Below are 16,494 nucleotides of genomic sequence, written 5' to 3'. Positions count from 1 at the left end.
ATTTGTTTATTTATATATGTTTCTATCACCCGTATTTACAACACAAAAACCCATATTAAAGATTTCGTAACAAAAATAAACCATGCCACAATTGTTGTGATATTCCAAGTAAACACCTTTGTTTAGAAACATTGTCAGACCGTACCAAGATTTCCAGAGCCCAGCAAGTTTGCAAGATTTCCAGAGCTAACTTGTCTTTATTTTATATTGCTAAACTTTGTTTTGCAATCATCTAATGACTAGAAACAAATAAATGACCTAATCAATGCCTGAGAACGACAAAGTGGGCCTTCAGAAATTGGCCACTAATCTACAAGTAAACCAGTATGTAGTCTCCTGCCCACATAGAATATTACCTTAACTAAGGAGTAGTGGCAAACTTCAGAATAAAGCAATAAACTCAACATGCAAACTCAATAAACTCAATATGCAAACATAAACAGGTGTGCACTTACCTAAATATATCAAGTAATGTGTAATATGTAAATCGGAATGGAAGCATTATCAAATAGTAACCCCAACCTAACAAGCCCTGAAATGACAAAGAGAAAGTTAGGTCCTTATCACGGCATTCCTTTGAAGTACAGTGGTACCTTGGTTTACGAACAGCTCTGTTTATGAACTATTCGGTTTATGAACTCCACAAAACCAGAAGTAGTGTTCCGGTTTGCGAACTTTAGCTTGGTCTATGAACAAAAGCCGAACGGTGGAAGGGCACCGGCGGCAGGAGGCCTCATTAGGGAAAGCGCGCCTTGATTTAAGAATGGATTTCAGGAACGGATTAAATTTGTAAACCGAGGTACCAATGTACCAGCTTAAATTTATTTTATCTTGAAGCAGCTATGTTAATGAAATATTTTAGCACACATTTGGAAACTGATGTCTTGCTATTTAACCTCAGAGATACAATTCCTAGATGTTGGCTCTCATCAGCAGCAAGTGTTTTTCTATTCCTTTCCCCCACCCCTCACCCCAGCTTGAGGCATATTGAAATCATTACCAAATGTTTGGCTTTTAAGTATCATTTTCCTTTGCTGTTCTGCTTTTCGTTTTTACAACAGGACAACAAAAGTAACCACACAGCCTCTTATAGAAAAGAAGTCCCCATTCAAGGTAACATCTGTGCTCTCCATTACCAAGAAAACCTGCAGGTCATACCTCGGGTTAAAGACGCTTCAGGTTGAGCGTTTTCAGGTTGCGTCCTGCAGTGACCCGGAAGTAACGGAATGGGTTACTTCTGGGTTTCGCCGCTCGTGCATGTGCAGACGCTCAAAATGACGTCACGCTCATTCGCAGAAGCGGCGAATCGCAACCCGCGTATGCGCAGATGCTGGTTGCGTTCTGCTCAGGATGTGAACAAGGCTCCGGAACGGATCCCGTTTGCATCCAGAGGTACCACTGTAGGTGCTTTACGGTTTCATAGAACTGACCACAGAGAACAAATGCTTCCCTAGTTAAGCTAATCTCAGTTATAGAACTTGCCCTTGGTTGCGGCCTTGAAACAACATAGCTGTAGATCCGGTGGTCAGCAGTGTTGACCTGTAGCGGTCTAGAAGGTGGTGGATTGAAGACACTTGGGACACCCTCTTGCTCATTCAATCGGTCCTGAACAGCTGCCTATGGAGGGAGTAACAAGGACTGGTTAGCATATTTTACCTATCGCACAGAAAATTCTTTTAGAAAGTATATAGACAAAAAATAAAAGGATGACTAAGATATTTAATACTGTAGTCAGGAATACAGCTTTGCTGAGCTCTTTGCATCATCCCCTGGTCATCAGACTTCCACAGAGCAAAAAATAAAAATACGGATTTATTCAAATTAGGGAAAATGCTAATTTTATATAATCAATATCAGTAGAGGCTGCAGAATGCGATGTTTGTGTGTGCAGAAGTCTTGGAGAGCTAGTGTGGTCTAGTGGTTAAGAGCGGTAGTCCCGTAATCTGGGGAACCGGGTTTGCGTCTCCGCTCCTCCACATGCAGCTGCTGGGTGACCTTGGGCCAGTCACACTTCTCTGAAGTCTCTCAGCCCCACTCACCTCACAGAGTGTTTGTTGTGGGGGAGGAAGGGAAAGGAGAATGTTAGCCGCTTTGAGACTCCTTAAAGGGAGTGAAAGGCGGGATATCAAATCCAAACTCCTCCTCCTCCTCCTCTTCTTCTTCTTCTTCTTCTTCTTCTTCTTCTTCTTCTTCTTCTTCTTCTTCTATGCCCTCTGCAAGGGTGGTGCAGAGGATGGTAACAAAAGAAGGGGTCTTTTCAGGGGTGGCTCTGACTTTGGCCTGACTTCAGAGGCTCATAGTAATGGACCAGAGGCTTCCATTAGTTGAATGGGGAAGGAACCTTTGTATATCCACCTTCCCCAACCACCCATCCACACCCCTGCTCCAGAGGGATAGTGGGAAGTTCCACAGAAGCATATTGGATCAAACAGCCTTTTGTCAGAGGAGAAAAAGCACTGGATACCATCTACTGTTGGTAAGCAACAAGTGCAACAAGCAAGCAAGCCCCAAGTGAGACAGTACCTCTATGTTCCAGTTGTGTTGTTCCAGTGTATGACGGCACTGGTCCATGGACTCTATGCCAGTCAGGTCCTGGGGGCAAGAAATGGGGTGGAATAACTTAAGTCAAAACAATAAACAATACAGTCCTCAAATCAAATTTTATTTTGTTTCTCATTTAAGCCGCTTCCATTCGGAAATCAGAATTCAACAAGGCATTTGTAAACAAACTGCCTCACAAAAGGAGCAAACATCAAATTTTGTGAGTCTTGAGATTCTCTTTCCACAAGACAATCGGTCACACTAGAACCTGAGAAACCAGGATTCAAATTCCAACTCGGCCACAAAGCTCACTGGGTGACCCTGAGCTAGTCACTGCCTCTCAGCCTAAACTACCTCACCGGGTTGTTGCGGGGATTAAATAACGGAGGGGAGAGCCATGTACGCCACCTCAAACTCATTGGAGATAAAGGTGGGATATAAGTGCAATCAATCAATAGAATAAAATTATTCTGATTTCTCCTTCACCTCTCTGAGCTCTCTTATTTCTAAAGAACAGTCCTACTAGAGTTACAGCACTGTGATTAAACACTTTACTGCTTTTCATTAGCACTTCTTTTTCCAGTTTATTTTGAGCTTTTAATTTATTAGCATTCTCTGTCCAAATTGTGATTCATCTCCAATCTGCTCTTTGCAGACGTGAGTTCCTACATTTACCATCAGAATAACAGTAGGTATGCTTTCAACCAAGGATATATTGCCACTATATGTAATGCCACACTGCACTAACAGAATGCATGCAGGCACACAGAAATAATTCAACAGAAGCCCTCAGGCTGTAGCATTCCACTCAGCTAGTTAGGCTGGTATTCCTGGTCTTGTTTCATCTTTGTCAGTGACGTAGCGTGGGGGGTGCAGGGGGGGCCAGCCGCAACGGGCGCAACATCTGGGGGTTAGGGTTAGGGGGCGCAAATCCACGGGTTTGGGGGGCGTAAATCCACGGGTTAGGGAGAGCAAATTACTTGCCTTGCCCCGGGTGCTGACAACCCACGCTACGCCACTGATCTTTGCTCAACATTCAATTGTGCTGGACATGTGAGGTAACAAGCTTTGCTCTGCAAAGCAGTGAATTATTGTCCAATTAGTTCTTCAGAGATAATTTCTTATAACATTCCTAGTTAGCAGCATAATACTTAGAAGAGCGTAATTCTTCCTCTCACAACACTGACAGAGCAAGTCTCACAAATAAGCTTCGGAACAGGATTTACAATGCTCATTCCCTAAAAATTCAACTAATTTAAATGCCTTTCTGAAACATATTCCTGAATGGGCAAGTGCACTTACTGCTTCTTCACATTGCTAAACTGACAGTTGACCTTTTCGGTGTGCTTAAAATGGTACTGCTGCTTACCAATCTGCAAAGTTCAAAAGCTCATTTGCACTCTGAGACAGCTAGAACTGCTGCAATATGCAGTAAAATTGGATGCCAGAATTTTCTCTGTTCAAAAGTATGTAAAGGACTGTAGCAGCTTTATGTGACAAAACAAACTCTACACAACAGTGTTTTCATACAGATCTCAATAGGGGGGTTGGGCATTTCAAACTATACACAATTTAGCAAGAATCCCTCTTTAAAACCCTCTTTTCTCCCTATAGGTGTAACATAATGCAGTTGTCGTGTCTTGTAAGCTTTCTTCCTCAGAGCCACCATTACAACAGATGGGGACAACAGCCTACATGTTTCCATGTCTACTGGATTGCCATGCAAGTGTCAAACCTGGTATATCTTCTGCCAAATTTGGCATTCTGAGAATCTCAGCTTTTGTACTAATGTGTCTGTGTGTATAACATTTTTCACAGTTATCTGTAACTACTTTACTCAAGGTCAGAATGAAAAACAGGCACAAAACTAACTGCTAATGCTGTTCTCTTCAGTGTTTTTTTTTAAATACTATTTTTATTAGTTTTAAATTACAGTCCAAGAATAGCCTCATTATAACAATACCAATTTTTAATACAATTATTAATACCAATCATGCAAATACAGAATTATATAATTTATTTAAGGTGCCCCCCTGCATACTAGATTTGATGATTTTCTTTAATTCTGCGTTCTAAAGTCTAACTAGTTTCAATTACATTCCGGTAATAATAATAATAAATAATAAAATAATAATAATAATAATAATCCCTTATACAACAACTGCAATATTAGTAACTTCTATTCGTATTGACACATTAAATGATTTATAAAGCTTCAAGTGAGGAACTCAAACTATATCCTTGTTCTTCCCGTGTGTAGCAATTATTCTGTCTGTAGCATTTCTTCTTGTCCTTGTAAGATGTTATGTCTCCCCACCCCCACCCCACCCCACCCCACCCCACTTGTTGCTGTAATGCCTAGGGTGGAGCTGATATGCCATTGTTGTTCCAGAAATTTCTCCATCGCTCTGTCCCATGCTTCGTTGTTTAGCACTGAGAACTTTAACAACAGCTGCAAAAGTTGCTCTGTCCCAGTAAATAAACTGTTTTCACCATTTTTCCTCTCGGCCTGGGAAGAAGAGAGGTCTGTCAAACTGCAGATGACTCAATATGGAATCTTGGCAGCTCACAAACTCCTTTCATCCTTTCTTCCAGCTAAAGATATATGGCCAATTATCCTTCCAATTACCGTATTTTTCGCCCTATAGGATGCACCGGCCCATAGGACGCACCTAGTTTTTTTTTGGGGGGGGGGGAATCAAGGAAAATTTTTTTATTTCACCCCCAGGTTTGCGCAGCCATCCCCAAGCTAGAAGAGGGAGACCGAGAGCTCCGTCTCCCTCTTCTGCCTTCAGGGACAGCCTCTCTAGCCTCCGTGGGGCAGCGGCTTGCCCCGCTGTCCCCCGAGTTTGTGGGGCTGGTGGGGGGGAAGAAGCAAGCTTGCTTCGCCCCCCCGCCAGCCTCCAGATCAGGTCGGGGAACAATGGGGTGGCGGCGCTCCGCCTCCCCGTTATCCCCCGAGCTTGTGAGGCTGAAATAATGCTTTTTGTTCATTTTAGTTTTGCAGTAAATGAAAATGTTTAACATTGCAGTAGAATATGCCCCTTGTGGTCAACTGTACCATTCATTCCGATGGGTTTTTCTGGTTAAATGTCCAACAAATGATTTTACTAATAAAGACAATGAATAAATACCTTTGTATGTATATTTCTAACACAAGAGTATTTACTGCTTTGAGGTGCAATTCAGAAGGTGCTTAGACAGACACACTGAGCCAAGCAGAAAGGAGAGTGGACCCACAGTAGACACAAAGCAGCAAGTGGCACTGAACTACCTGATCCAACGTGGTTCAGTGCAAAGCGAAGATCAGTCAAGTTATTTTAGCATTAGAGACAGAAAATCCCACAAGTCCGTCTTCCCCTACCTTCCCCATATGCCATGGACCCAAACCTGACCAGGCTTGCAACTGGTATTTAGTAAAAACTTACACATGCTAAATGCATTCATACATTTAACATCACGTCTGGTTTTGCTCTATGTCATACAAGTGAAACATTTCCAAGAAGCCTGTAACTAGCTCTGCAAACTAGCTCCCAAACTATTGCCAAATTCCAGAGAATTATGTTTCCAAGGTGAGGAGCACCTGACTCTAACAGAACAAAAGCCTTTGCCAGGCTAAGAATTTGTTCTTGTACAAGTGCAGCAATCAAAGACTGAACATGATATAGATGACAGATACAATTTGGTAAAGTTTCTCAGTTAATTTAAAGAAGTTGTTTTTCTGGATACCAGCTGCAGGTTCACTTTTAAGTTACAGATGGGATATTCAATGGTATTATCAATAAAGTTCCAAGTTTTAATTCTCAGTTATTAGTAAGAGCACTTATTACCATGGGCACCAAATCCTTTAATTTTGTGGTGAACCTACAGACCATACATACATGGCTAGCTGTCGGCCAGTCCAATCAGCACCTCCATAGGTAGGAGGCAATCCAGTGCTGGACAGTCTCCTGACTGAAGAATACCTTTGAAGGTACAGATCAGACTAGCCAACAGCTGACCCAGTCTTTCACTTTGAAAGGTACAGATGTGGACCTCATTCTCTCCACCCACATCGTGTGACACCGGACTTGACAGAAAATGTTGTCAGCCCTTTGATTCAAATAAAATTCAAGAAAAAAATAAACCTCTCAGCGTTCACCCCTCATTTCTACTTTAATAGTAGCTAATTAAGTATTGTTTTACATATTTTTCAAGTCACCATCCAACACTTGTTTGGTTCAGAGCTGGCCACTTCCATTCTAAACAATGAGGGAAATACACAGAGACAAGAATAGCATCTACATAGGATGTACAAAGAAAATAAAATTCCATTTATCTGGAACACTGTACCTATGCATGAAACTGAGCCTTATAACAGTGATATGCAGACTCTTTAATACAGGGTGCAGAATCTTCTCAGCCCAAGGGCCACACTCCCTCAGGGGCAGCTTTCCAGAGGTTGCATGTCAGTGATGGGCAGGGCCCAGAACAAACGTCTGCAGGGCAGCAGATGTGAATCTTATCTTTTTACAACAAGCTACATTCCAGCTACATTCCAGGGGACACAGGTGGCGCTGTGGGTTAAAGCCTCAGCGCCTAGGACTTGATGATCGAAAGGTCGGCAGTTCGAATCCCTGCTGCGGGGTGCGCTCCCGCTGCTCAGTCCCAGCGCCTGCCAACCTAGCAGTTCGAAAGCACCTCCGGGTGCAAGTAGATAAATAGGGACCGCTTACCAGCGGGAAGGTAAACGGCGTTTCCGTGTGCAGCTCTGGCTTGCCAGAGCAGCGATGTCACGCTGGCCACGTGACCCGGAAGTGTCTCCGGACAGCGCTGGCCCCTGGCCTCTTAAGTGAGATGGGCGCACAATCCCAGAGTCTGTCAAGACTGGCCCGCACGGGCAGGGGTACCTTTACCTTTACCTTTACATTCCAGCCAAGTAAAAAACCTGAAGTTTCTACACACCTCCATCTGGGCAACCAAGAGACATTCTTAGGACACATTCTAGCCAGACAAAAGCACTTGAGGAGGGAGCAGAGCCAGTGTGGAGTAGGGCCTAGGCAGGCCTAGAAATCAGATAGAGAGGCCACATTTATCTCCTGGGCTCAAGGTTCACCACGCCTGTTGTAAAATATTTTTGAAGGAAGGTCTGGAAATACATTACTTTAGACTAAATGCATATATGGTCACTCTCTTCTCCCCATTATAGCCAATTTATGTTTCTAAAAGAAGTCTTAACAAAACCATATATTTTCGAAATTCCCATCATTTCAAATGTATGTAGATAGTGTCAATATACACCAGATCAGCAGTACAGTCACCTGCTCAGCATCTGTTCTAGGTGAGAAGCTGAACAATAACCTGCACCTACTTGCCTATTATACATTTCCTATTATAATGTCATAGTATCATTTTTTTCTGGGCCAAGTGAGTGGTAATATAATAGCAATATTTTCAGTTCTCCCTCCATCTCTTTATTTCAGACAAGCAAGAACAGAGCCACAAGAGCCACTGGCCCAGTACTATATCCCTCCACCCCAAACTGCCTCACTTTTTTTACTCAAAAAAGTGAAGTACAGTGGTGTCTGCCTCACATCAATGGTGAGTTAAAGATAAGGTGAGGTAAAGGACACCTGGACCATTAAGTCCAGTCAAAGGCAACTATGGCTCTAAGTGCCGCCACCTACCAACTGGCATTTCAAAATGCAACAAACAAACACTGCAAAGTATGTGGCATTTATCAAATGCCCGAATATGGCTTAAACTGAATAATCTCTTCAAAGTAGTACAACTAAGGTAATTTAGCAGCTTTAGAAGCAAAGAGAAAAGAAGGATTGGAAACTTAGAAGAATGAGGGGTGTTTGAAGAGTACTGCTGTGTATGGGATAGGCACTTTAGACTTGCAGTTAGTACATTTAAGAAATAGTGAACATTACAATTTGATTTAATTGTTAATATATTGTGATTATTCAAAACAATAAAGGGAGAGCTTTCACCCCAATGTGCTCTCCCAAAAGGCAAAGACAAAAAAACCAACTCTCCTCCAGAAGACAAGAATTGCCTAAGACCCCTGACAAAGAAATGTCAAATATAGGTATAACAAGAGAAAATTGGACCTTTGGGGGAGGGGAGACAGAGTAGTTGCTGTTCTTCCTCAGCCCCATCTCCATCCAGCTCCCCTACAACAGTGTGTGGATTTTTTATGAAATGCTCAACTCACCGTCAATAATTCTTACTGGAACCTCCCACTTCTGTCAGCAGTGAGAGAATTAAAAGTTGCAACCATGCTAAAAATGTCAGAGCAGTACTAGCATTCTCCACTACAGTCATGTATGGAAGGTTATAATGTTAATAGAAACTGAAAGGTGCGGGAGGCAGTCTTGCCCATGACTTTAAAAGAGCAAAACGCCAATGAAAGCATTCAACTCTGGCTAAACAGAAGGCCACTTGTGTGAAGAAATACCACAGTTTAAGTTATAAGCCATCGTGGGAATGAATCCCCAACATAGTAGTAGTAGTAGTAATAATAATAATAATAATAATAATAATAATAATAATAATAATAATAATAATTTATTTGTACCCCGCCCATCTGGCTGGGTTTCCCCAGCCACTCAGGGCGGCTTCCAACAAAGATGAAAAATACTTTTAGGAAATGCTTTCTACTTTTAGGAAAGTCCAAAATATACTCTCTCAATTGTTTATGCCAAGTGGTGCAAGTCAGTTTAAGGCTCTCTATGGAATACTAAAGTGCAGGAAGAGGGAGGAAACAATCTCTTTTAAAAACAATTACAAAGAATTGCAAATGTTGCTCCGTGCTCTAAAGACAGGGCAGAATCTTATGCACTCATACTTGGCAGTGGAGACTACTGGAATCGGTGGAATTTACTTCCAAGAAAATATGCTCGACTGGGCGCTATAGGAGCTTGTAATTGGGATTCTCCTCGCCTCTTAGAGCAACCTTTAAAAATAAAAAAAGCGGGGGGGGGAGCTCCTTTTTAATAATCAGCTTAGCAACCGGGATGTCCCTCCCCCATACAGGTGTACTGACTCATTTCCTGTTTGTTGCTCTTAACCATCACAACGCATAATATCTGCGGGTGATTATTTATTTAAATAGTACGCTGAGGAAGAGCACAAAACAGCGAAGCAAGCTTAACTGCTCGCAGGCCGACCCCACGGACTATACGTTGCTGGTTCCCACCCCGCGGCCATACCCGCGTTGCAGGGGGGTGGGAGGGAGGTCCAGGCGGCGGCCTCCCTAGGCTGGCAGCCATCAGGCCACCGATGGTTAGGCCGAGGCCGCTTCCGCCGAGCGCCCCCTCCGCGCCCCGCCGCCACCCCCCACCCAGCAGAAACCTCAGGCCGGCCAGCCTGCTCTCCTCCGCCCCACAACCCCCGGCGCCGCCCGCTCCTCTTGGCCGCCCGGCGCGCCGGGAACCCACGCGAGGGCGGAGAGGGGGCCCAGCCTCCCGCCCAGGCGGCCGACCTGGCTCAGCCCGCCGCGCCCCCCTCCACCGGCCGCGCCCGCGTCCAGCACCTGGAACTGGAGCAGCTTCTCGGTCTGTTCCGCCGACAGCTCCCGCTCCTCCGGAGCCGCCATTTTGCTGCTGCCTCTGACCTGCAGTTGCGTCACTCCGCGGAAGTGACGTGACAATTCGAAACTTCCGATCGCGTTCCGCGCGCGCCGCCGCCGCAAAGAATAAAATAAAAAGAGGGGAGTAGCTAGTGAAAGCTCACAGGGATTGGGGGAGGGGAGTTATAATGCAGAATTTTCCGCTCCTTCTTGGTGCTGCGTGGTTCGTTGGCTTTTTTTTGTTGTTTCCTCTGAGAGGAAACTAGTAACAAAAGTTAATAGTTGCCAAACTTTGGAGAAATCTAACTTTCAGCAGCCTCCTCACCCAGCAATAAAGGCAACAGCGAGGACAGGAACTTATTCTCTTTACAATTTCGTCTGAAATGTGTGTGTGTGTGTTAGTTTCAAAGTATTTTAGAAGCATGCTCCCCGTTACCCTTCTGCGGCTTGGAGGGATGTGGTTGGGGAACAGCAGCTGGCAACACTCTTGCATTTTAGCACGCTGCTGGTACCGCAGTTTAGAAAAGTGGGGCTACGAGGCTGGTTTGAAGCAGCAGCAGCAGGAAAAGGTCAATCTTAAATTCCTCCCTCCCAGCCCAAATCATGCAATGCACGCACGAGCCTTGTGCGATACCGACACCTTACGCTTGGGGACGGGGAGAGTTTTTAAATCCCGTGCCAGGTGGAACACAGACACAAAAAAGGATTTCAGACTAAACTCGGAAGCTGATTGTGCGCGCAAGCCAATTTCTACGAGTCTGTGATCATATCCATGTGTCACATTTGCACGCGCCCGCATCTGGCTTCCGGTTTAATTTGGAATCTCCATTTTACACCTTGGATGCAGAAGAGCCACGTGGTTGTTTGCCAGTGAGCGAAACGCAAGGGGTGTTTGCATTTAGTGCGGTGACAGCGCATTGCATCCGTATCAGATACGTTTTGCAAGGGAAATCATGCAGCACTGCCTGCTGTTAGCGGAACAGCGTGTTGATTTTGAATAATGTAGGCATGGAAGCAGATTTAAAGTTGAGCCAGAACCCATCCCTACAATCTGCAAGGAGGCTTACAATAATATAACAATTTGCATCCACAATAACGCAGCAATGCAGAGTAAAACAGAGATAAAATGGCACTAAAAAATTAAAGCAACTTACAAAAGGATAGAAATGCCATTATGGCAAAGCTTGAAGTCAGTGCTACTAGGAATAAAGGTGCTAGGAGAACTTCCCAAAGGAAGGAGTCTCCAAGCTAGGTGCCACAATAGAAAACACCTTAGCTTGGATAGCTATTCACTTAGAAGCTATGTCGGGAAAGGGGAACATGTGGGTCTCCTGGTGTGGCTGGACTCACATGAACTTAAGGTATTATGGACAAAGGCCAAAGTCTCAAGGATGGGAGATGTAGTCCTGCAACACCTGAAGGGCCACAGGTTCTTCATCTTTGAATGATTCAGATTGTACAAACTGCCAGACTTGGGTGCATGCAGTGGAGCTTCTCCTATCCTGTTTCCTAGCCCCCCACTCCACCCTCAACATTAGCTCTGGAGGGTTGGAATGCCCCCTGGAACAGATTTTTGAAGTGGAGGGGGGGAGAGAAGAGGTAATGAAAGTTCTATTGTGCCTGGGGAACCCCACTGGTGCATCACTGAGGGTGTATGAGCTGCTGTAGGGGGAGAAGATGAAGGGAAAATCCTGTTGTATGAGTGGAAGTCTTTTTCCACTGACACAGTGCCACTATTGGATACAGCACTATGCCTATGGTGCACACACACTCATCCATTTCTGCCACTCAGAATGAAAAGACTCACCTTTCAATGATTTGCCTTAGTTCCAAGTTCCTTAAACAAACTTGGACCTAAGTCTTTGCTATTGCAAGCATATGTGATATGAGCAATATCATACCCTCCAACATTTCTCCAATGAAAATAGGGACGTCCCATTCCATAATAATAATTTTACTATTTATACCCTACATATCTTACTGGGTTGCCCCAGCCACTCTGGGCGACTTCCAACATATATAAAAAACATAATTAAACATTAAACATTAAAAAACCCTTCCCTATACAGAATAGCCTTCAGATGGCTCAGGGGTTGGATAACTCCATACCCTCCAACATTTTCTCCAATGAAAATAGGGACGTCCTAAGGAAAAGCGGGACATTCCAGGATTAAATCAGAAACTGGGATGGCTTCTCTAAATCGGGGACAGCCCTGGAAAATAGGGGAACTTGGAGTATCTGCAATATTTTACCTGTCTGTCTGGGGTAGCTTCTGAAGTTCTGGTTATGAAAGGTGAGCTCGGGAGTCTGAACTGTAGTCCCACCTCCCCGGGCAGAATTTCAAATGCCCTTTATTTGCAAGCGTTTATTGCTTCTTTGTGGGAATATTAAAGTTTGGCCAAGGGGCACAGATGGCTGCACCACTATATATCTGCATTATTCCTCCTCTCCCTGGACTCAGTGGCCCATGTGGGTGAGTTGGCACCAGATTATCAGATGCCTCTTGCAGCCCACTGGCTCCCTTGCCTAGACCACCTGGCCACTCTTGCTGTCAGTTTCTGAGAGAGTGAAAGCTTTGTGTTCTGTTGATGTTGAATTCAGCAGAAAGGGGAAAGCAGACAGAAGCTGAACACAGTGGCGTAGCGTGGGTTGTCAGCACCCGGGGCAAGGCAAGTACCGGTAATTTGTACTCCCTAACCCGTGGATTTGCGCCCCCCTAACCCTAACCCCCAGATGTTGCGCCCGGTGCGGCCGGGCCCCCCTGCACCCCTCACGCTACACCACTGGCTGAACAGCAGCAGCAAACAGAACAACAACAAACTGAACAGAGAAAAGAGAGAGGAGAGAGAGAAGAGGTCATGCAGAGGAAAAAAGTTAGAAGGAAATACTAAATTTAAAATGTGACAAAGTACTTAACATGCATTGCATTTCATGTTTGTATTGCTTGCATTGCCTAAAAAATGATAGGGTTTTTGTAATAACTAAGATTTATGAACATTGTACTGAATATATAATTTTTACAACCTTGATTAGGGCTGGCTCGTATTTTCTTTTTCTTTCAAATCACCATTTTCATATGATTAATGTAGCAGTGTGGTTCTCCTGAGTTAAAAAGAAATGTAAAAGTCAGATTAAGAAATTTTAAAGCTATGCACTCCTGGTCTATTAAGGTCAAATGACTTGTGATGTTAAATGCATCTTTGCAAGTAATGTGCATTTTTAAAAAAGCAGTGGTGTGGGGTAGGGTAATAATGACCTGAATCACAGCAGATACAGAGGGAAGGTTTAACCCATTCCTCCCCTGCCATGTTATTGACAAAACATGCTCCTCTGAAGCTACTATTTGAATTGGGAAGAAAGCTTCCATTGGCATCAGTACCCTTTATTTATCTGAAGGCAGACAGTCATCTTGAGAAGCAAGTCAAGGTGATCTTGGAGTGGCTCATAAAATCATAGATCTGTAGAGCTGGAAGGGATCCTGGGAGTCATCTAGTGTAACCCCCTGCAATGCGAGAATCTAAACTAAATCATAGTTACTTCTGTTGTGACTGCCAACATTTGGCAGAGGAAAAATAAATAAGTTAATTCACCTATATTAGTGATAGGGGAATCAGAGGTTCATAGTGGGCAAACCAATTGAAAGTCATTTCCATGAAGCCTGGTGGCCAAGTAATTTTGGAAATTGTAACTTCTATTTTCTTATAGCTTAGGAAGTACCCTTTCACATTCTAGTATTTTTAATTTAGATCATTATTATCATCTTTATCATGATGATGATGCAGTGATTTTTATGGTTTGTGAACTAATGAAAATTTGTCCAGATGTTGATTGCTTACATTTAAAGCACATCCCCCCCCCCAAAAAAAGAATCATGGGAACTATAGTTTATTTTCACAGAGCTACAGTTCTCAGCACCTTAACAAACTACAGTTCCCTGGATTATTGGGGTAGGAGAATTTTCTTTAAATGTATTATGTGTATATAACACATAACATATGGTGCGTTAGCATCAAAGGGTGCCATTCACCAGCTGTCCAGCACGTGAATTGATAATTACATGACTGACTGCATTTTTTGAAAAAACAAGCTAATCTTTAGTAGTAATTAACTACCTAGAGAGTTCCTTGAAAGATGGCAGCAGATGAGGCCTGGTGATATTCCAGAGGCCCTGTTATAAACAAAATCCTACAATATATTGCCACCGATAATATTTATGTGTCACAAAATAGGCCACCACTAGAGGTCAGTAACATACAACTGTCATTTAATCTTGCCTGTAGCCAGCTATGCCTTTCAGAGCCCTGATGTGGAATGCATACGAAGGCTTGTGAAAGCATATCATTAGTGAGCACCAGTGCCTGAGTTGCAATCCAACACTGCAGAGAAATAACACCATGCATGTGGGATTCTTATAGATGCAATTGTGGAGGGCTTCACTAACTAAGCATAAGGAAATCAATATATGTTCTGCACATCACAATTTATGTACACTGATAAGCTGATCTATATAATTCCAACATTTGTTTACAAAAATAATAAACAAGCTCAGAAAAAGGCCTTTTCAGTTCCCTAAATTGCAGAAAACATGACATTACATGCTAACACGGCAGGTGACTTGTGGAGAGGGATGGCAGGCAAATATCTGAGTTTTTCTGCCACTAAACTCTTGATGATAAGCAGCAGTGAAGTTCACTGGGCTGGGATGTCCCCACATGGAAACAACTGGGTGAGCCAATTTTTATCCAGTGGCTCCTTGATTGAGCAGTGAAGTGCAAAGGCAAGGACAGTTTGGAAGAAAAGAGCACCAAGAATGTTTTAAATCAAATTACACTCATGTGGTGTAGTGGTTAGAGGGTTGGACTAGGACCTGGGTGACCAGGGTTCGAAACCCCATGAAGCTTGCTGGGTGACCTTGAGGTTCAAATGGAGAGGGAGAAGAACAATGTGCACTACGTTGAGCTCCTTGGAAGAAAGGTGGGGTATAAATGCATAGGGATGCCCTTGAAGATGGTCTGGTAATTGCAGCTGGTGCAGAATCCAGTTGCTTGGGTTTTGAGTGGTGTTATGAAAGGGGATCCTCTTTCACTGATCCTTATTGAGCTTCTGAACCCAATTTAGGAGTTCATACTGGTGAATGAAACCTTGGACATCCTGGGAACCAAGTTCTCAATGGAACACCTCTCCAAATATCTGCTGGACTGAGCTTTCAGATCACCAAGGGAAGTCCTGGTTGTGATCCCACCTACAGCAGTGGTTCATGATGTGAGGGCATGATTTTATGGCCTTTTAATGTTTTATGGGGTGCATTTTTATGGGATTTTTGTGTACAATGCCCTGGTGGTATAGAAATGAAATGAACAAATAAGATAGACTAGTGCAAAGTTCATTGAGTTGAAATAAGACTGTGAGATGGATTCTTTGAAAGATATTGTCTCTGCCTTATACATTGGCCTCTGCAGGTAAGTAAGAAATAGGCTGCTTCTCATCCAAATGGCCCAGAGACTGGGCTTTTCTTGCAGTGGCTCATCACCCTTGGAATGACCTCCCCCTGAGGTACAGCTTGCCATAACACCAGTGTCGCTTCATCAGCAGGTGAAGACACATCTCTTTGCCCGGGCTTTCAGGGAGGAGTGGGGTGTATTGCATATTTGATTGTTGGTTGCTGCTGGTGGTTTTAACTGTATCTAAATTCTGCATTTTGTTTAATGCTGTTTAATTATTGGGTTTGGACCAAGTACATTTCTACCCTGAGACCTTTAGGTGAAGGTGGATTATAACTATTTTTAATTAAATTAATTTATACAGCGACGCCCAGTAAGGTAAAGGTAAAGGTACCCCTGCCCGTACGGGCCAGTCGTGACCGACTCTAGGGTTGCGCGCTCATCTCGCTCAAGAGGCCGGGAGCCGGCGCCGTCCGAAGACACTTCCGGGTCACGTGGCCAGCGTGACGAAGCTGCAACTGGCGAGCCAGCACCAGTGCCGCACACAGAAACGCCGTTTACCTTCCTGCTATAAAGCAGTACCTATTTATCTACTTGCACTTTGACGTGCTTTTGAACTGCTAGGTGGGCAGGAGCTGGGACCGAACGACGGGCGCTCACCCCACCGCGGGGATTCGAACCGCCGACCTTGCGATCAGCAAGTTCTAGGCACTGAGGTTTTACCCACAGCGCCACCCGCGTCCCACTGAGGTTTTACCCACAGCGACGCCCAACATGGCATTAAAAGCTCACAATTGGGGGTTCGGGTTTGTTTTTTCCTAGCACATCACTAGAATGAATCTCTGGCTTCGTTAATATTGTTGCATGACACCCCAATATCTGAGCGGTGAGAGATTCCAGGGGTTTCAGGCACTTACCCAGAGTTTGTGTTTCCTTTTGCAAGTGAGGCACAGCAG

The 16,494-nt window shown here is 44.0% G+C and overlaps 1 protein-coding gene across 2 annotated transcripts in view; it reads right to left on the bottom strand.

Moving 5' to 3' along the window:
* The window catches only part of FAF2 (Fas associated factor family member 2), a 32,463-nt gene that overhangs the window by 8,277 nt on the left and 7,692 nt on the right, over nt 1-16,494 (bottom strand). The window contains exons 1-4 of one of the 2 annotated variants that reach the window (XM_081901078.1): nt 10,061-10,183; nt 2,524-2,592; nt 1,483-1,617; nt 456-532 (exon numbers count right to left, since the gene is read on the bottom strand). In XM_081901078.1, coding sequence (XP_081757204.1) covers nt 456-532; nt 1,483-1,617; nt 2,524-2,592; nt 10,061-10,123 — 344 coding nt within the window. In that variant the 5' untranslated portion in view covers nt 10,124-10,183. Of the gene's footprint in view, nt 1-455; nt 533-1,482; nt 1,618-2,523; nt 2,593-10,060; nt 10,184-16,494 lie in introns of those variants that run through there. The other variant, XM_081901077.1, reaches the window with a different exon arrangement.

The sequence above is a fragment of the Podarcis melisellensis genome (assembly GCF_964234715.1).
Source record: "Podarcis melisellensis genome assembly, chromosome: 2".
In the NCBI taxonomy this organism is placed as follows: domain Eukaryota; kingdom Metazoa; phylum Chordata; class Lepidosauria; order Squamata; family Lacertidae; genus Podarcis; species Podarcis melisellensis.
Note: the sequence above shows the minus strand (reverse complement) of the source record. Positions and strands in the feature narration are given on the sequence as shown.